The 21,456-nt window shown below is 32.6% G+C and overlaps 4 protein-coding genes across 4 annotated transcripts; 1 reads left to right on the forward strand and 3 right to left on the reverse strand.

Moving 5' to 3' along the window:
• Window positions 1-822: 822 nt before the first annotated feature.
• Window positions 823-4,033, reverse strand: LOC126679203 (amine oxidase [copper-containing] gamma 1-like). Its single transcript, XM_050374185.2, has 5 exons — window positions 2,683-4,033; window positions 2,364-2,477; window positions 1,816-2,265; window positions 1,475-1,572; window positions 823-1,084 (listed from the first exon to the last, which is right to left on the reverse strand). The coding sequence occupies exons 1-5, from the start codon at window positions 3,967-3,969 to the stop codon at window positions 874-876; spliced, it is 2,160 nt and encodes a 719-aa protein (XP_050230142.1). The 5' UTR covers window positions 3,970-4,033; the 3' UTR covers window positions 823-873.
• Window positions 4,034-5,289: 1,256 nt separating this feature from the next.
• Window positions 5,290-12,648, reverse strand: LOC126679348 (zinc finger BED domain-containing protein RICESLEEPER 2-like). The gene is made up of 10 exons (XM_056105551.1): window positions 12,637-12,648; window positions 12,131-12,182; window positions 11,770-11,804; window positions 9,322-11,488; window positions 9,158-9,230; window positions 9,069-9,082; window positions 8,474-8,551; window positions 7,774-7,884; window positions 5,803-5,893; window positions 5,290-5,437 (listed from the first exon to the last, which is right to left on the reverse strand). The coding sequence occupies exons 1-10, from the start codon at window positions 12,646-12,648 to the stop codon at window positions 5,290-5,292; spliced, it is 2,781 nt and encodes a 926-aa protein (XP_055961526.1).
• Window positions 12,649-16,252: 3,604 nt separating this feature from the next.
• Window positions 16,253-17,964, forward strand: LOC126677751 (UDP-glucuronate 4-epimerase 5). The gene has a single exon (XM_050372521.1). It carries the CDS (start codon window positions 16,451-16,453, stop codon window positions 17,762-17,764), a length of 1,314 nt encoding a protein of 437 aa, XP_050228478.1. The 5' UTR covers window positions 16,253-16,450; the 3' UTR covers window positions 17,765-17,964.
• A 1,090-nt stretch (window positions 17,965-19,054) lies between these two features.
• LOC126677752 (uncharacterized) lies at window positions 19,055-20,584 on the reverse strand. Its single transcript, XM_050372522.2, has one exon. The coding sequence runs from the start codon at window positions 20,344-20,346 to the stop codon at window positions 19,213-19,215; it is 1,134 nt and encodes a 377-aa protein (XP_050228479.1). The 5' UTR covers window positions 20,347-20,584; the 3' UTR covers window positions 19,055-19,212.
• Window positions 20,585-21,456: the final 872 nt, after the last annotated feature.

The following is a 21,456-nucleotide window of genomic DNA, read 5'->3' on the forward strand; positions in this document are numbered from 1 at the left end:
TTAAAATAAGGATTCCATATGGGACCAAATATCCACTAAAGAAAGCAATGATGACAAGAGACTTGGATTACAATATGCATATAGTTAATTGTTTTTTTAAAGGATATGCATTTGGTTAATTAGTTATATTGTCTATCTACAATTTCCATCTAGGTAGTATGAAAACAGAAACGACACGAAACGGACACGTGAAAACGGTATTTTTTTTAAATAAAGGACACGAAACATGAAAGAAACGTGTAAATAATAAAAATATAGAGATATATTTATAAAATTAATAATGCTATATATATAAAATTTTATTTATATATTTATCCGTATTAATAAATAAATTAAGCATAATTAAATTTAAAAAAATAAGAAGATAAGTTTTATTGTAAATAACCTGAACAATAAAAAATTGTAGGTAATTGAATCAAAAACATTATTTGTTGAGAATGTTTTAGGTTTTTTTATAACTTTTTAATTTATGGAAACGGCCCAAAAAGTTTTCTTATAAGTTTTCGAGAGTTTTTGAGAGTTTACGGTTTTCAAAACGTTTCAGAAATTAACAGGACACGCAACTTCGTCGAAGTTTCTGTGCTTCATAGATTTCCATTGAATTACTACAAATTATATACAATGGTACGTAGTATTATATTTTCTGTTTTATTCAGTGAAAGTTCATATTTTTGTGAAGGAAAATTACGCTTCATTTGGAGAAGTTCTTGTCTTAGCCTCCACTTATCATGTGACAACACTGTTCTAAAATCATAGACTACATATGTATAGTAATAGGTAATAAAAATCCAGAAAAAACAATCAATTTTTGGTTCATCAATCTACTAATGTACGTTTACTTATAAATTATGTCATTAAAAAAAACATCATAAATCAAGATGAAGCTGCCGGCCAGCAGACAGGCAAGTCGGTTTCAGACATCGGTGCAGCCCTAAGAATGGGATTGTTCTCAAAGAAATTCACAGGTTTTAATTCAAAAGTTGATGATACAATTGGCATCACAGGAAAATCCTCTTGGCAAGGAATGTGATGAAACCCTAGGGTATACCACACCACAATATCCGTATTCTCTATACCACGATTCCTGATCATATTCAAAAGATAAAACAAAAATCATATTTAGTGATGCATATATTTTTGTTCAGATGTCAAAATTGAATGGATTCATATCAAATTTAATCAAACTTAATTATTTTGAACACAAATAAACCCAGTCCATATTTAGTTCGAATCTAACACTATTTATTAGCCAAACTTGATTGAAATATCAGATTTATAAATTCAGTCTAAATTTGTTTGACCTATGTAAAAAAATGTAATGAAATGAGCTTGATAAGTGTTCAAACTCGTTCGGAATTTGATAAAATATAAATATTTAAGTCCGGCGGCTGGAGCTAGACGAGCCGGGTGGGTAGTCGGTGAATGAATAGCTCTAGTGATGTATGGCAAAGTTATAGGTTTTGGAGTGCAATACCTTTGAGACCAGACATCGAGTGTGTCATCTCCCCTGCTCTGATAGACAAGAAGTCCTCCAGCCCATTGTTCATTCCGGTTATAGGGCGTAACCCAAATCTATTAAACACCACACAGGAACACATGCCTAACAATTATAACCAACCTCCAATCCAAGAAGTAAAATCAGCAGCACTATACTAAAATAATCAATATTATTTCTACAAGTTTAGTTTAAATATTGTGCTATATTGGTCATGTTTATTTCTGATGTAACTAGTTAATATGTTATAACATGATTTACTCTCTCCACGAATGACATGGTGGACAAAAGCTATTAAAAATGACATAAAAAATTTTTACCTGATTATTGGTGAAAGCACTTCTTAGTTGAGGAGGATCAAGGAGATCAAGCAAGCTAGCTGCATTAGCACCAGGCACAACCTTATACCCTGTTGGATTTCCTAACCTAGACCTCTTCGAAGGGTTTATTACATGAAATTCTGATGGTTGATATAGGTTAAGTTTAATCCTTGCATCTTCCTCTGTTTTTGCTATTTTTCTCTTGGCTTTAAAGTAACTTTTTCTTGGCGATTCACCTGCTAAACTCTCTTCCTTAACTAAATTAACCTCAGTAAATGAGTTATTACTGTCATCAATGTCCATGTCGAGATGGAAGTTTATGAAATGGTCATGAACAACACCGATCACATTTTCTGATATTAAACGGCTTGACATTTCTTCTTGATTAGGAATTTCATGTACATTTTGATATGGAGTCCCTTTTACCATTACCATCCCAGAAAGAGACACCTGGAATATTATTTAAAAAACATATATGCAATATTTATACTTGATAAAAATGGAATTAAGAGGTAAAAGCAAGAGGAGGTTTTTGATTAAAATTTGACCTTGATTCGAATCAAACCATCGGTTTGAAATTCCCAATCAAATATATAGTCATAGTTGGCCAATGATGCTACCATTCTAGCCACAAGTGTAACTTTTGGTCTTGCTTCTCTAATCTGTGAGGCAATTGAAGTCAAAATCACAAAATAACTCTAAATGAAGTATGACGACATTCTGTTCGAAACAAACCGAATCAAAATTTTTCATTTTCTTCAAAATTAAATTGATCTATATTTATAAGGATGTCAATTTTTTCAAACGAAATCTAATGGAGAAAATATTTATATTTTATTATATCAAATCGAACCAAACCATATATACCTCAAAATTGTAACTGGCCATTTCCGAGTGGCGCCAACTGACATCTCCAGCATACCTTTCGAAAATGCAAATCATGCTGGGCTGAACATAAGGCCTGCCATCGGACGACACAAAAACTCCATCTATATAATAAGAATTTCTAGGACAATCATTTAACGGCACAAGTGGCATCGCACTCACTCCTAGACCAAACTCACCAGCATCCATGTATGTCTTAAAATACCAATCCTCGTCTGTATCCATGTACGGCACAAAAACCTCTGAACCGAACCCTTTATACATCACACTCCTCAGCAACCCAGTCTCTGAGTCTCTAACCATGGCTTGTGAAATCACTAACCCAGCCCTTTGGTCAGCTTTTATATGAAAAACCCAGTTGGCCCATCTCACTATATGACCATTTTCTATAGTAAAGCTCGGTCCTTTTGGTTGCTCCATTGAAATTGGGTTGATTGGCTCCATTTTTAGCGGTTCGGTCATGTCTTGTGCTGAATATCTATAATCTGTGCTCTTACCTCCGGGAATTGGAATCTCTCTTCCTTTATCAGAAAATTTTATTACCTTTTTCTTGTCAAGGTCAACAGTTAGAATTAGCCCTTCAAGTGGCCTCATGTAGAAATTTACTGTACCCTGGCTTGAGTAACAGAGGACCTTAATGACCCTTTTTCCTTCTTCATCCGGACCAAACCAACCGGTTGACTGAACCAAACAATACAAATCACTAAAACTCATTCCTCTGGCTATAACAGACCGGTTTAGTTCCGGATAAGACAGAGCTACTTGAGTTGCATCAGAAATATCTTCATTAGACAGCATAGGATAGCCTGAATAAGGATTAATTTCATGACTTATAACTTGACCAAAGTTTAAGTCAAGAACTAACACATGAGTTTGAGTGTTGAATATTGCTATTACAAGTGCTTTTCTTGGAGGAATCGGGTCACCTTTTTTCCACTTCAAGACTGAAGATTTGTCTGGCTCATCAAGTGATAAATAATGAATAGCAGGAAATGAATACAAAAAGAGTTGATATGATGAAAGAATTAATTTGATTGTGTTGATTTCTTGAACTGTAAGTGGGTCTAGTGGATGCTGAGGAGTTTGATCAGTCAAGTAATTTAAATTTGATTTTGGGTTTTGGTTTAGCTTTTGAGTTGTGCTAAATTTGGTGCTGAACCCATAAAAATTTGGTTTCTTGAGAGGGTCAGGATGCCATAAATATGCAAGAAAGAATAGAAATATGCAGAAGTTTATGAATGTAAAATGAAAATATGTTAATGTTTGCATTACTGGATTGTCTTGCTAATTTCTTCCAATTGATGAGATTTTGCCTTTTGATTTAGAGTATTAACAAAGTCCTTAATTTGTACCCACCAATATTCTAATTTTCTCCGGTAAAAAAATATTTTAATTTTCTTGGAAGCACTCTTTTTGCTGGACTCATGTGATTCGTAATGAATATTTTTTTTTACTTATTACACTCGAGAAATTTGTTGCCAACTTAATTGTATGTTTTCTATTGATTAGAAAATACTTTGTTCTTTTTTCACATTTTAATAGTATTAAATTAAAAAGCAGTGACCTCATTCATTAATTCATTAATTAATGGTTGAGTTAATCCAACTGGGGCTAGGAACAGTTTAGTTTGTTCAATGATCATTATTAACATTTGTCTTAAGTGACTAAGTCAAAAACAAATCTTTCTTATGCTATCTTATGTTGCTAAATAAATCGGGTAATTGATTTTAGGAGTCACTGTACTTTTCAAGAATTGCAAAATGGTGACTGAACTTCAAAATGTCACAATATGGTTACTAAATTTTTAAATATGTAATTTTTGAAGGTTTTTAAGTGTTTTACGGTCAAATTATACATATGTAGTAATCAAAATTTGATTATTTATGATAAATAATACCTTGTATTTTATATATACACACAATTAACAAAAAATCGACTCGGAATATTTTTCTTCAGTGACCAAAAATCCTTATATCATAACATAACCAAATAGTATAGTAACTAAAATGTTACGTTTTGAAGTTCTGTCACCATTTTGCAATTTTTGAGAAATATAGTGACTTCCAAAATCAATTATCCAAATAACTCATAAGAACAGAGGGAATTGAAGTTTTTTTTTTTTTGATAATCAAATCTCATTAATGAAATATCGAAGCAGTTACAGGAGTAAGATACTCAGGAAAGTTCGAAAACCAATCCCGATGACCTGACAGGGAACGGGCGTTACGCGCTAACAAGTGCGCAGCCTGATTCGCAGATCGCCTTACAAAAACAAAAAATAAACCCAGCAATTGCTGCCCATTTTATTCACCAACTTCTGTTTATGGAAGTCCATTTTATAGACATGTCCATGGACCGAATTTGAACAGATTCTAACCGGACTTGACTATTTTTAATGCAATAAATTTAGTATGAGTTCGATTCCGGTCTTATATTTACTATTCAAATATGACTTTTACATTATAATTTTTACGGGTTTAGACTAGATCTTATCGGACTTAAACGAAATATTACACAAAATGAACAGACAAACTTGCTCATACAGATCTGATTTATTATAAGTTTGGACCGGGCCTAAAATAAAATTAACTATTCAAACCCGGTCCAAAATATACGGGCTCGAATGGCTGTATACCAAGGCTTATGATAAGGTCTATCTGTCCATGTATAGGGTAGTTCTTTATTTCTCTCAAGTTCTTGGTCATTTAATTTGCATGCTCTCATATCACTTTCCAAACTTAGTTTAGTTCATTAAATAGTCAATTCGTTAAGCATACAAATTAATTACAGTACTAATTGTTCATAAACATGCCCTAATTTTCTCCTCAAAGGTTGCTTTTTCTAATCGTAATTTGTTGAAAGTGATTTTACTATGATCATTAACTTTCAAAAGCTTTCTGTAACCATTTATCAATTTATTTTTAATTTTAAAAAATATTATTTGAAACAAAAAAGAACAATAGTTTAAGAAAATAAAAATACTAATTCAAAAATTATTTAATAAAATAACAATAAATTTAATAATAAAAAATTGAATGAATGAAACAGTATTATGTTTGGCATGAAACCTAAAAATTCTTTCAAGATCTGAGGTTCTATTACCTGTCAAATGCTATATTTGTGCAGCTGACAAGTTGACATGTTGGAGCCAATAGATCACAGATAAAATTGCATTTTATGCACAATGTCTTAACTAAATAACCAAATAAGTTTATGATAGCTAGTTTACTCAGAGTTGGCCTTCTCACACACACACACACTACAAAATTTATATATTTTCACCGGTTTATTATGTTCTAACACCTAATTGGTTTAGATTTGTAAATAAAATATGAACAAAGGATCACTTTATCCCCTCATCTTGGCACAAAGTATCAAAAACGTCCAAATTAAGAAAACCGGATCACTTTTACCTTGAACTTGTCAAAACCGGTACAAAAACACCCCTTATACTGACGTGGCACTTAATTGGAGAGTGGGTTACTAATTAAACCTAATTCACTCTAATTAATCACTTTTAAACACTAATTAATAACAATTAAATTCTAATTAATTTAAGGGCCTTTTTTAACTTTTTTCAACTTCTTTTTTTAATTTTTTTATTCCGGCGAGCCTCCTCGCCGGAAAACGGGAGTTGCTGCTCCTCTTCTCAGAGGAGCAACAGCTCCTCAGAAATTTGCTTTGCTCCTCGAGGAGCGGATATGACCCATCTGGGTCTGTTCATCTTCTTCAACGAAAAAGATGAACAGACCCAGATGGGTCTGTTCATAACTTCCATTAGGAAGTGAAGAAAATTTAATTTTCTTCACTTCCTAATGGAAGTGAAGAGGAAGAGACCCATCTGGGTCTCTTTCGTCAAAGTGACGAAGAGACCCATCTGGGTCTCTTCATCACTTCCATTAAGGAAGTGAAGAAATCCTTCACTTCCTTAATGGAAGTGATGAACAGATCCACGGGTCGTCAAGAACAGACCCGTGGGTCTGTTCTTTAATTTTTTTTTAATTAAATTATAAAAAGTTAGGGGTTAATTTGTTATATATGTATAATTTAAAGGGTTAATTTGTTATTTTAAGTTCTTGATTAGAGGGACTAAATTGTTTTTTTAATTATTAGGTATTAATTTAAAATGGTTTAAAAAGAATTAGGACCATTTTAAACTTTTTTATATCAAAAACCACCTTAAGAAACCGAAAACCACTTTGAAAACCGGAGAGTGTATCTCACTCTCTTAAGTGAGAGTGGGGAGGGGGGTTTTTGTACCAAATTTTACAAGTTCAGGGTAAAAGTGACCCCATTTTGTTAATTTTGACGTTTTTGATACTTTGCGCCAAGTTCAAGGTGTAAAGTGATCCTTTGTTCAATAAAATATAGACCAGATTTAAATAAAAAAAAATTCCATGTTGACATAATAATTATAAGAAAAAAATTAGCCCTAATCAGTAAAGATATCCTTTCTTTTATTATAGATCCAAATATTTCAAAATTGTCAATTTTAATTTCATTTTTATAAGTGTATTTTAATTTTAGCCAGTTAGACATATTAATTAAAAAATCATTTTTTTTCCATTTGTGTGACCTCACATTTTTCAATAGAAATGTACATATCAAATTTAGATTACAATTGACGAAATAAAAATAGCTAGTTGTAAAAGAAAAAAGCTAAAAACAATTGGCATTATATTTAAAAATTGAGCAATCGACGTGAATTTATCAGAACTATGTCACTTTATATTTTTAAAAAGTTGAAATACAATACGAAATTGAAAAAATATAAAAAAAACTATTAGACTTTTAGGGCCTGTTTGGATGAATTCTAATATAGAATTCATTTCAATTCCTTTCCTTTTTAAATGAATTCTACATAAAAATTATTTGAAAAATAAATTTTTGTATTTGATTTTCTGGATTTTAAATATGAAAATAATGTTAAATTAAGTGAAATAAATTAAATATTGTATTTCCGAGTATAAATATAAATTTAAATTATGAAAATTCATTTGAATTAAACACATATCTTGTAAAAATTCAATTGAATTCCATAAAAATTGTGAAATTCATTTGAACCAAACAGACCATTAAGAAATTTATCATGGAATAGAGGAGGGGATGGAGAATGTATGGCATTGCATGTTTCTTGGAGGTTAATTGTAATGATGAGATTATGGAGGTGAATTTGGTGAGTGTCTGAAATTCATGAATTAGAAAACTTTAACTTAAATTAGAAAACAAGATACCATATTTATTAAGTTATTTGAGGAGTTGTTGCCTTCTTTTTAAGTTTCATCTTGCTACTATTTCAACTAAAATGCATTATGCTTTATGCATCTCCTCTTCATCACACTCACACCCACACCTAGGGCTGAGCACGGTTCGGTTCGGTTCGGTGCGGAGTCCAAATTCCCAGAACCGAACCAAACCACTTTTATTTTAAGGGAACCAAACCATGCAATTCGGTATACGGTTTTTTCGGTTCGGTGGACCGAAAGTTCGGTTTAACCGTCCGAACCGAGCCGTTTGAACCGAATTTTAAATATATAGAAAATAATTAAAAAAAATAATAAACTATATATATTTGACAGTTTTACAAAAAATTACAAATTATAATCAAAAGGCCAATCATTTGCAATTTTTCATAATTGCATTGGCTCAAAATCACCCATCACTAAGCCTATATAAATATCAAGTTTAGTATACTAAACTATAGCTTAGCTTTACAAAAAAACATAACTAAGCTATTACATTTTTACAATTAATGGGTGTACAAAATATTCACCAAAAATATACCCTAAATCTGTCAGCTTTAGGTCAAAACAAGCCTGTACAGCTTCAAAATTTCCTTCACAAGTCAATCCTGCAAAATAACACAATGAAATAAGACAGTATCCAAAAGCAAAATAGTATTCACATTAATGTAAGTAAAAGAAAAAGGCTCAGACTTCAAATATAAGTCATTTAAGCTCAAATCAATTAAAAGGCAACAATTAATGTCACACAGTTAATGATCAAATCAATTAAAGGCAACAATTAATGTCACACAGTTAATGATCAAGCTATCAGACTTAAACAAGTGGAAGCTTCATCACAGCCAAAATATGTAATGATAAATTAGCAAAGACATAGCAGAGAAATCAACAGAAAAACATAAATAGATCTCATCAGCAATGTCAAAAGCTTTAAAGGCTCAGATATAAGATATGTCAAGCACAAACACTAAGTCCATAAAATGGTGGCATAAATATAGTGCCTCATCAATTTACAGTCATTAGTATTCAAACTTGGATGGTGGAAGCATCATCACAGCCAATATGAAGCATAAAGACAGAGAAATCAAATCCAACAACACACATATAAACTATGTCTATGCTAACTTATCAGAAGGCAACTAGATCATAAAGGCAACAAGCTCAGATTTGGCTTCCTAGTCCAACATGCCAACATGTCATATGACCAAACAAACATCAAGTAAATTGAGAAAAGGACATATAGACAAACAACAGCATTAGTGTTAGCATTGGTTGGTTCTTGAAAGCCTGCAAAAAAAGAATAATAGAGAGTTAATAATTCATAAATAATCAAAGTAAAATGTAAATAAACTAAAATTTAAGTTTGACAGTATAATACCTTCTTCAAACTGCTCCAATTCATCCAAAGACTCCTCAACAGAAACAGGTTTAGTTGGGTCTTTAAGCCAATCCTGAGTGCAGATTAGAGCTTCCACAAGTGTTGGAGTCAGGCTACTCCTGAAGTCATCTAGCACTCTTCCACCAGTGCTAAATGCTGACTCAGAAGCAACTGTGGAGACTGGGACTGCAAGAATGTCTCTAGCCATTTTAGAGAGGACAGGCAACCTCTCTGAGTTCAGCTTCCACCATCTGAGAATGTCAAAATTCTCCTCATTTGCAACTACTGCCTCTCCAAGGTACAAATCCAATTCAGATTTCTTGGTCCCACCAACACCACCAGTCTCCTTCATTTCTTGTAGATACCTCTCTTTCAACACAGAATTGGCTTGAGATAAGCCACCAACATGCTCAGATGACACACTAGTCTGGCCACCACCAATGGCCTTTTCTTTCTTATGTTGTAATTCATAGTCATTGAATAATGCAAGCAAATCATCCATCAGACCAGAAAACAGAAATTTACCCTCTTGAACACCATACATATGAGTCAATGTGTACTCCAAATAAAGAATTCTATCCCTAGGATCTAAAATGTTAGCAAAGAATATCAACTTGTTCATTACAATAGGATCACCCCAGTATTTATCAAATTTTTGTTTCATTTTAGACCCCATAGACCTCAATGACACATCATCAGACCTTGTCCAGTCTTGCAAGATTGTACACAAATCAGAAATTTCATTGAAATGGTTGTTAGAAGTCACATAAAGAGAACCAGAAATTCTCAATGTCATTTTGTAAAAACATTCTAACATGCCACATAACTCCTTAACATGTTCCCAATCCAAGAAACCAGGAACACTATCACCCAAATCTTTTTTAAAGCTTGACTCTGTTTCTTCATACTCCTCAAAGACTTTTTGATACAAACAGGCAGTACTCAATATGAGATAAGTTGAATTCCATCTAGTTGGGACATCTAGACATAATGAACGCTTACATTCTAACTCACATGTCTTTTTACATTCCTTAAACTTACTTAGTCTAAGAGGTGAGTTTTTAATATATCTAACAACCCCCCTAACTTTTTGAACAGAAGCTCCACTTTCTTTTAGACCATCAGACACAACCAGATTAAGAATATGAGCTATGCATCTCATGTGAGCAACTTTACATCTAGCAGGACTACAACCCCAAGTCAGCATTTTTTTCATGAAAAAACTCATGGCAGCAGTATTATTTTCAGCATTATCAAGGGTCACAGTAAAGATATTCTTGAGCCCCCACTCTTGCAAACAGGTTTCTAAAGCCTTAGACAAGTATTCACCCTTATGCCTAGAACAAGGTACAAAAGAAATTATCTTTTTATGAAGCTTCCACTCAGTGTCTATGAAATGGGCAGTGACACACATGTAATTAATTCTTTGATTAGAAGTCCATGCATCACTAGTTAGACTTACTCTCTGAGTATTAAATTTCATAAAATGTTTCAGTTTCAGCTTCTCTTCCACAAACATGGCATAGCAGTCTCTATTTACAGTCCATCTAGATGGAATTTTAAACCTAGGACATGCAATACTCATCAACTTTTTAAAACCCTGTTTCTCAACAAATTTCAGAGGCAATTCATCAACCACAATCATGTATGACACAGCCTTTCTAATGGCTTCCTGATCAAATTTCCAATTAGCAACATTGCACATTTGAGGACCACTATTAGGGACTACACCCACATTTACAGCAGGCTGAAAGGATAATAAAGCTTGTCTGGTTTCTAAACTATGCGGGTGCTTACTGCATCTAAGCATGTGACCTCTCAAAGTAGATGTACCATTTTTTTTGGCATGACAGTTATAAATACGAGCACAGTAAGAACACTTAGCTTGTATGATTACCCCATCAGCATCTTTAATAGCATTGAAATGGTCCCAAACAATTGATCTTTGGTGGACTTCCTTTCTCTTTCTAGTATTTGCTTCCACTGGATTATTTTGTCCACCACTACCACCAGCATGGTCTGGGTTAGTCACTGCATTTGCTTCCATTGGACTTTGTCCACCATTTCCATCTGGGGCAATCTCTTGGACAACAGGAAGTTGGCCAGTAATGGCTTCTAGATCAATTTCAGAATTAAGGTCAATTGCAGGGTCAGAATCAGTGTCCATCTACAAAAACACAAACACAGAAAACAAAAACACAGATTAGGTCATACACAATCTTAATCAAAATAAAAACATAATAAACAAACATTTTAATCATAAAAGCCAAAACATTACCTTTGTATAACAAAAACAGAGCTTCCACCAAAGCTTTAAGCACCAATTTGTGCAAAGAGTTCATGAAATAAGAAGAAACAACCAAACTCAGAGACATGGAACACAAGAAAATCAAAGACCAAACATCAACAACAATACAAGAACTCAGGAAAGCAAGCATTAGGTTTTACCTTAGAATAGTGCAGATTGGGGCTTCCACCAAAGCCTTTAATACCAACAAATTTCAGCCATTGAAACATGAAAACAGGACCGATATTAGCAATCAAAACCACGAATCAATACGAATCAAAACAGAGAGACATGGGATAGAAATTGACAGTAACAGAGTCCACAGATAAGGGTTTACCTTAATAACTCTTTTTTAGGTCATAAAGGAAACACAATCTACAAGAAGAGACAAAAATAAAAAGAAAAATGTTAGATCAAAGCAAAATAAAAAAAATAGAGGAAAATATAATCATTTGTATTAGTATTACCTTATGATTCGTGTGTTTCGACAGAAATCAGCATAAGTCTAGCATCGATTGATACTTTGCGAGCCAAAAACTTCACAAGCAAAGGAGATAAAAACTTCACTGGAAGACTGGAACAGAGAAACAAATGCTAGCAAACGAAGAATCGATGGTAGACTATGCTGGGAAGGGAAGATTATCTGCTAAAATGAGAGATAAGTCGAGCGATTAGGCTTAAATTGTTAGGGTTTCGTAGAGAGAAGGAGGAGCGTTTTTTAGAGAGAGAGTGAGGCGGTGCAAATGAGAGCGAGAGATCAGTTTTTAGGGTTAGGTTTAGGAAATAAAATTATTTATATATCCTAGGGTTTCTTGTATAAAACGACGTAGTTTTATATTCGGTTTTCCTCGGTTCGGTTCGGTCACCGAAGGGAAAATCCAAACCAACTCCATAAACCGAGTTTTTTCTTACCCTAACACCAAACCACTCCATTTACTCCATTCTAACCACTCCATTATTTATTTCGGTTCGGTTTGACTCGGTTTTTCGGTTTGACTCGGTTTTTGCTCAGCCCTACCCACACCCACCTCCATTTCCATGTCTTATAAAATTTTGGCAGAATTCATTCTCGGGTCTCTATATTTTTACATTTTGTTTAGTTTATCTCTGATCTGTTTTGTTATTTTAGTTAGTTCTTGTATTTTTTTTATTTGTTACCGCTTTATGTAATATTTTTTTAAAGTTTATTTTTGTTTACTTAGTCCAAATAAAGATGGAATCGTTGCGAAATTTAATTATAAAGGGACGAAATAAACAAATATTTTTTTTAAAGGACCAACTAAATAAAAAGTAAAAAATACAAAGACTTGAGAATGGATTCTACCTAAAATTTTAGTTAAGTTTACTAAATAAAAATGTTTAAATTTCACTACATACTTATGATCTAAAATTAAAATAACTTTATTTATCCATAATCTTAACTCTTTTAACATATTTGTATTTTAAAATAAATTTGCCAGTCTTATTTGTTAATTTTGCAATTTGAAACAACTATATTCACAATGGAGTGTTTAAATTAAATTCATATGAGTTATAAAATTTTAAGTGCCTTATTATTTAGTGGGTCAATATAAATAAAAGATTGTTAATATTGCTTTCAAAATACCATGTCATTCAAAGTTTAAAACTCACATAATTCATATTTAAACACCACTAATTCAGAACATAGTTAGTCTAATATAGATTGTTTAGATGAACTTAATTACTTGATTAATTCAGTTAAAAAAATTGTGTAATTTTTGATATATAAACATAATAATTTTAACTCGTTAGATTTATGGATTCCAATTCTTTTAAAGATTGGTCTATAATAATATTAAAATCATGAATATAAATAAAAGAAATTGTTCAACCCAAAATTATATATAAATTAAATTGCACATATATAATTCTTATTTAGAAATTGTAGCACTTTCTATCTAGAATTGTGCAAAAAGCAAACAAAATCGCATAACTGAACCAAATTGGTAAATTTTGTTGGATTAAACTTTGACGATGAAAAAATTAAATTCACTTTTAATACCAATCGATACAAAAGAAATATCTAATACTAGTTATATAAATATAATTCGATTCAATTCTCAAAAAAATTAATTTGATTCGAACTGAATGTGCATCCTGCACTAACCATGTTATGTTAATCACATGACAATAATTTGAGACAAACATATCTTCTTCTCTTTTAGGGTAAGACAAAGATATCTTAAAAATTGGTTAAGATACATTAAATATTAGATGTATGTACAATGAATTGATGTATACCAATGAACTTTACGTGACACGCTCCTCGGTCAATGTTCAATGTTGTATATCAATCGGTTATTGGGAGTAGCATATTCATATACATGTTTGAAGAAGTTAGTAGGTTGATGCAAGAAACTTACAAATTCAATGACCTCTAAAATGGTTCATCTGCTAATGAACGAGTCTTATCCATGTACTATATTTTTGTGTGACAAGTGAAAACAACAAATATTTTTGATGGATTATATCTCATGCTTCTCTAGCACACTATTTTTGAATCATGAAAAGTATTCATCAATGATTTGAATAGCAAAATAGACTATTACTAGTATATATAATGAGAGTAAAGTGTACATATTTTGTACTCAAATCTTGTAATAAATAGTTTCTGATTACTTAATTTTATCATTTTAAGAAAAAAAATTACCAGGTATTTTTATATTTTCTTATTAGTTTTTAAATTTTTTTGCCCACCTATCACGTTATGTCAAAATATTAAAAATATACTTAATTAAAAGGCTTTAATATTAATTTTTTTTAACTATCAATGAATAAACTATCAGTTTAATAGACTGTGGTTCTAATTGTATGTGCGCTAAGCATCATTTTATTAAAATTATGGGATAAAATTCTTATATAAAATCAAAACTCTCCTCTCTTCAAATGATAAAAAATGAATTTTATTTTTAAAATGATATAAAATATAAAAAACTTATCATTGATAATAAAATGGAGAAGAAGTAATATGTATGAGTAGATAAAAAAAAATAGAGAATGAGTGTCATTTTTGTCTTTAAGAATATAACGGAGAAAACATAGAGGAATGAATATCCAGCCTAAAAACATCCAAAGGAAAATTTCATGGCATAATTGCAGGCATATATACTCCTTTTTCAATCCTTGAAATCATCTAATTTTGATAAATGTTGTTTTCTTTTTGTTAATGTCTTATCAGCTAACCGAATAACCAACCGAACTTTATACTATAATTTGTTATAATTCAATTTTCATATAATTTGATTATAAAAAAGTGCCAATGTGGGCCTAGCCTAAATGGTTAAGGCGTCTCTAAGTGCATCGAGAGGTTGTGGGTTCGAACCACGCTTCGGTAAATAACAACTAACATGAGACTCTAAAGAGTCGATTTCCATCTTTGATAAAAAAAAAAAAAAAAATCTGTTAAAAAAAGTCAGTGTTGATTAATTCAGTTCCGTCATCGAAACCGATACATAATTTTGATTTAGATAAGAAATCTTAAAACATTAAATTTTATAAATTTTATAGATCAATATATTTAAAATTTAATTTTATTATCATTTGAGTTAAATATCAACATAATAGAGTAATAAATTATTTCAATCCAAACAATTTCCTAACAATCGAAAGCATATATTCGGGAATCATTATAAATCCAAAAAGAAGTACCATAATAAATTTCCAAAACTAATTACTAGTATTAAAACAAATTAAGCAATTACATAAAAGAAAAATTACAAAACAATTAGACAAACAGTTTTAGTTAAATTCAGTCCACCATATTATTTGTAGACTAAGTCTATCACATTATGACACGTCATTAAAATAGTGGCACTGTCGCAATATTATTATTCAAATCTATGAAAAATAATAAATAAAATTATGATAATATTATTATTTAAATATCATGTCACAATATTATAGACTAATATGCGGATGACGTAGTAAACTGAATCTACCTAAAAAATTCTTTAAAATAAAATAAAATAAACAGAAACAAAACAAAATGAAAAGGAAGACGAAGCTGAAGCTGAAACCTAAACACCTAACTACAAATTTCAACAAAAAATCATTTTAAATTCTAGTCAAATTTTCCAAAACCTCAGTCTCTCTTTTTACTCTCATTTAATTTGGGCCTAATCACTCAAAACCCCCTCACCTTTAGACTTTTTTTCAATTCCACCCCGACGTTGAAAAATTATCAATTTTACCCACTTTTGAATTTTCCGTTTTCAATTGTACCCCAATTTTTTAATTTTTGTTAATTTTTTTACTTAAATGATGAAATCATTCAATTAACTAAGTCTAAAGATGAAATTAAATTCTTTTTTCTTCAAAAAAGTACAAATAAGTCCTTTATTATTAAAAACTAACTAAAAACCATAATCAAATTAACACTATTTTAAATTCTTAATTAATTTAACTAAATTTAAATAAATTTTAAAAACATACAATTAATATATGCTAGACATGGAGGATGTTTTTAAAATTTTTTTCAAGTAAAAAAGACGTTAATTTAATATTTCAGGGTACAATTGAAACACAAAAATGCAAAATAGGGTAAAATTGACAAATTTTCAACGTCAGGGTATAATTGAAAAGGGGCTAAAAGGTCGGGGTTTTTTAAGACACTAGGCCTTTAATTTGCCAACTCTCTCATTTTCCATATTTTTCATCACCTCTCACATTTATATAGTAACACCATTTTGAGTCTTGACGGAAGAAAAAAAACCCAATTCAAAACCCCCGCCCGTCTACCACCACCTACGGCCACCGGAGCCACAAGAACAACGTAACCCAAGTCAAAGGTGGTGGCTATACGCAATTTTACGATTACCCATTATGTCCTCACTACTGGACACCACACCACCATCCACTCCCGGCAAATTCAAACCTGAAAAATCCTCCGCCGCCGCTTATCTCCACCACCCACACCACCGTTATCTCCGATTACATTCTTCACTATCCAAGCTGACTTTTTATTCCTTCCTATTCTTAATTCTCTTCCTCTTCTTTTTCCTTCTGTCTCCTCCTTCAACTTCTTACCATTCACGTCCACCGCCGCTCCACCACGGCGGTCCGCTCTGGGAAAAACAAGTCGTTAAATCGTCCCGCCCTAAATCACGAGGTGGCTTAACGGTTTTAGTCACTGGTGCTGCTGGTTTTGTAGGTACCCACGTGTCGGCTGCTTTGAAACGTAGAGGTGATGGCGTGCTTGGCATTGACAATTTCAATCATTACTATGATATCAAGCTTAAAAGAGCTAGACAAAAGGTACTTGAAAAATCTGGTGTGTTCATTGTTGAAGGTGATATTAATGATATGATGTTGTTGAATAAGATTTTTGATACTGTGCGTTTTACTCATGTAATGCATTTAGCTGCACAAGCTGGTGTTCGTTATGCAATGCAGAATCCTAAGTCTTATGTTAATAGTAATATCGGTGGTCTTGTTAATTTACTTGAAGTTTGTAAGGCAGCTAATCCACAGCCTGCTATTGTTTGGGCTTCTTCGAGTTCGGTTTACGGTCTGAACTCAAAGGTGCCCTTTTCGGAGAAGGATAGAACTGATCAGCCTGCGAGTTTGTATGCAGCTACTAAGAAAGCAGGAGAGGAAATCGCTCATTCTTATAATCATATCTATGGTTTGTCGATAACCGGGTTGAGGTTTTTTACGGTTTACGGACCTTGGGGTAGGCCTGATATGGCTTATTTCTTTTTCACTAAGGATATTTTGAAGGGGAAAGAGATTGGTTTGTTTGAGACAGCGGATGGAAGGAGTGTGGCTAGGGATTTTACTTACATTGATGATATTGTCAAAGGGTGTTTAGCTGCTTTGGATACTGCTAAAAAGAGTACCGGAAGTCGTGGGAAAAAGAAGGGTGCGGCGCAATTTAGGATTTTTAATTTGGGGAATACTTCACCGGTGCCTGTTAGTAGGCTTGTTGCGATATTGGAGAGTCTTTTGAAGGTGAAAGCTAAGAAGAAAGTGTTGCCATTGCCAAGAAATGGGGATGTTGAGTTTACACATGCTAATATTAGTTATGCGCAGAGAGAGCTTGGATATAAGCCTACTACTGATTTGGAAACTGGGCTTAAGAAATTTGTGAGGTGGTATCTTCAACATTATTCAGGTTCAAAGAAGGGTTCTTTGTGATTAACAAACTCGATTTAAATTTGAGTTATGAATTTTTGCACATACATTTAGATCTTCCTTCATTTACCATGGTACAGGGAGGAATGTGCTGAAATTTGTTTTGCTTGTTGATTGATGAACATGTTTTTAGCGGTGCATATATGATTTGTATCAACAGGAAATGGTTATTTATTTTTTAATTCTCCCCACATTTTGCTTCATTCTTTTAGGTACGATTTATAGTTTAGACAGTGTATAATTATGAAACAGTTTCAATATTTGCTTTTGATTTTGAATTAAATTCTTGTCATGTTCTCATTCTGTTTGGCTCGGAAGACATTGGTGATTAAGGTATCTTATATACATTTGTTTATTGTTTAAGTCACATTTAACTCAGAATTTTATATATTTGGAATTAGATTTTAGCTGATTTGATTAGAAGTTGGAAGTGTCAGCTGGCTTGTTTTGATCTTTTATATGTGTAGTCATTGCAGACATGGCACCCTAGACTTACTGTCTGTTATATGTTTATGTTGGTGATGTTGATCGACGCTGAGAAACTTCTGTTATGCGTTACATCTGTTCTTGGGCATTATGCCTTGCATATTTTTACCGTAGGAATGCAATTCATATTTACTAAAAACAATGGCTCCAGCTTGCTTTTAGTCGGGTATTAAGAATGAAACGGATGTTCACCCTATGTTTTCCATACACCAGTTGCATTTGTATACCATTGCTTGTTTTGTTATTGTTGTTCATAACATATTCAAATATTCTGCAATTTCACTTATCATCATTACAGGAACTGAAGGTCACACAAGGTAGGGTGCCATTTTAAATGCAGTTGGCATATTGATCTTTCATTGTGCCATGTAGGTGGACATGTGTAATTGTATTTGCATAGGAATGAATTTTTGAAAAATGAAATTGTATTTCTTAGATAGGTAATGATAGCTCAACCTGTTAGAAGCTTTGTGGCTTTGGTGTTTTTAGCTCTCAAGTTATTACAAACAAAATTTACTGTTCTTGTTGATTGAATAAAAGCAAGTTCTTATTGTTTTTGTTGAATGAATAAAAGCAAGTTCTTTTTGTTTGTGTTGAATGTATAAGTAGCTGCAGAAGCTAAAGCAAAATGTTGTCCTTTTGCCCACCCGTTATAGTTTCCTTTCTTGCACCTGGTAAAACACATTCGTTTTGATTGCTCGTGCTGAGTTCAATGTTTGTTGTGCTTATATTCTTGTCATCCTCCGATTGTCGCTCATAACTTCGATTTATGATTGAATTTTTGCTAAACTGAAAATGATCATGAGATTGTTAAACTGAAAATGATCAAAACAAGTGTTCAACTTCCCATATCATACATTTGAATTTTCCGGATATATCTTAGCCCTCATTACTGCCCATAAAGAAAGAAAATTTTAGTAATAGCTCAGAAAATTTCTGCTGAGGCATTATCAATTCCATAAATTCTAAGTAGGCTCAGAATCAGAATTCAAATCCCACCAAGTCCTTACATCTTCTTTCTGCATACAATCATCCCCATCTTCATCACTGATACCATCAAAATCCCCATTCTCACTCTCATAATCGTCAAGTACATTAACAGCACTAGCCAATTTCTTCTCCTCCTCAGGATTATAAGTCCACTCCAATCGTTTCAAAATCTCCCGATCCTTCCACTTCCCGACGACAGACGCAGCCTCCTTCTTAGCCTTCTCCATCAAAATGTCCTGCCATGAGAATTCAGCATCAGCGATTCTCTTCAACACTCCATCATTTACATCCCCAACAACAACAGTCTTCACACATCTCAATCTAGCCTCCTTCAAAACATCAACAAAATCAGAATCGTCCGATACAAGAACCACACACTCGGCTCTCCTCTTATTCATCACATCCACCATATGCTCCTTCAACGCCACATCCGCCGCCTGCGGCTTATCCGATACAGTTCTAACCCAAAAACCCGCTCTCTTCAACTCATCAGCCAAACCATACCCTACTTTCGGAATCAAAACATCACTCGCAGCATTTTTATACTTCTGCATCTTCATAGCATACTTAGCCACTAAATTAACTCTCTTCTTCCCTCTAGCTGATTCTATCTGATTCAGTCTCTTCTGCTGTTCAGTCTCATGAATTTGCTTAAAATGATTCAACAGTTTCTGATTAGTATAAAACCTCCTTCCACAAACTTTACATAAATACGGCTCAACTGACTTGATGACACCCTTTTTTTCCAACTGATTCAGCAATTTTTTTTCTCTTCTTTGCTCTCTGACAACCTGTGGAACATAACTGAATGCATGCCTGTTAGCATATGCCACCATGTGTTTAACATACCCAAATGAAGATGCTGTCTTCCTGAGCTTAAATGCAGCCTCGTATGGAGGGAATGAATTCGGGGGCTTGTTGTCCAAATCCCAGAAAATTGCGACATTGTTCTGGGGTTTTAATGGGGTTTTTGTTGGCGTTGAGTTTGGAGAATTTGAACCTGATTTTGAATCAAAATGAGTGTTTCTAGACAATCTCGGGTATGGGTTTTTGATGCTCAGCTGTGTGGATTGTATTGAGAATAAAAAGATACGGAATTTCGAGAACATGGGAATAGAAATAGCCGATAAGAGCTGGAATCAATGAGCATGAGAGTTTGATGGGTTTCGATTGAGTGGAGTTTTGAAATAGTACAAGGACCTAAAAGATTAGATCTTGAAATGAGTTTTTCTTAATTTGCAGAGAAATTGAAGCTGAAACACAAGAATTAGCCGTCAACCATAACCGCTTAAGAAACACAGAGCTAAAACCCATAACCCGTTTCCCAATACCCATAATCCGCTTCTACATCATTTCTGCTGTGGCAACTGACTTGTAAATTTTATCTATAATTTATGCTGACGTGGATAATCTCTATTTATAATGGTTTCAATTCTCTAAATATAACTCAACCTCATTAATTTAAGGCCAAATGTGGTAAAAAGGCCAAATCTTTCATAAAAGTGCTGACCATTCAATTTTGTCGATTTTGGCCAAAAACTGATTATTTAGTTTCACAAAAATCCTGACCTTTTAATTTTGTCGATTTTGGCCAAAATGAATTATTTGATTTCACAAAAGTCCTGACCTTTCAATATATGTGCATGCCACGTAGGCGCCACATAGGCAAGCTGAAATCAAATTGAGAGTTGGACACAATTGAAACCAAATAATCTATTTTTGGCTAAAATCGATAAAATTGAAAGGTCAGAACTTTTGTGAAGATTTGTCCTTTTTACGACATTTGACCTTAATTTAATTTAATAGTAATTATTTTACAGAGAATATTTGGCAAAATAAAAAATTACAGTGAATATTTCCTAAATAGACTAAAAAGATTTCAAAAATAATTAAGTATATTTAAAAGTAATTTCTAAACTTTTTAAAATTAATTTTCCAAAACTTTTTAAAATTAATGCATAAATCATTAAATACATGCGCATGGAATAATCTATTTTATTAAAAAAAATCAGCAATTAATGCAATTCCCTCATATAATTAAAATATTAAACCTATAAATAATAATATAAAAATATCAACTTAATCCATGTATGAATCTTGTTAGGGGTGAGCATTAAACGGTCAAAACCGAATAACCGAACCGAACCGAACCGAATTAATCAAACCGAAATATAATTTGAAAATATGGTTCGGTTACGGTCCGAATTTTTAAAATTCTG

This window comes from Mercurialis annua, linkage group LG4, assembly GCF_937616625.2.
Source record: "Mercurialis annua linkage group LG4, ddMerAnnu1.2, whole genome shotgun sequence".
Taxonomy (NCBI): Eukaryota; Viridiplantae; Streptophyta; class Magnoliopsida; order Malpighiales; family Euphorbiaceae; genus Mercurialis; species Mercurialis annua.

Coding starts and splice junctions, on each gene's coding strand:
- LOC126679203 (XM_050374185.2), bottom strand. CDS start 3,969: ATGCAAACATTAACATATTTTCATTTTACATTCATAAACTTCTGCATA. Junction 2,478..2,682: donor TGGCCAGTTACAATTTTGAG/GTATATATGGTT, acceptor ATTGCCTCACAG/ATTAGAGAAGCAAGACCAAA. Junction 1,573..1,815: donor GTGCTTTCACCAATAATCAG/GTAAAAATTTTT, acceptor GGTGTTTAATAG/ATTTGGGTTACGCCCTATAA.
- LOC126679348 (XM_056105551.1), bottom strand. Junction 7,885..8,473: donor AGATTTAGGGTATATTTTTG/GTGAATATTTTG, acceptor CATGAATTTCAG/ACACTCACCAAATTCACCTC. Junction 5,438..5,802: donor ACAAATATAGCATTTGACAG/GTAATAGAACCT, acceptor AACTAAACTAAG/TTTGGAAAGTGATATGAGAG.
- LOC126677751 (XM_050372521.1), top strand. CDS start 16,451: ATGTCCTCACTACTGGACACCACACCACCATCCACTCCCGGCAAATTC.
- LOC126677752 (XM_050372522.2), bottom strand. CDS start 20,346: ATGTTCTCGAAATTCCGTATCTTTTTATTCTCAATACAATCCACACAG.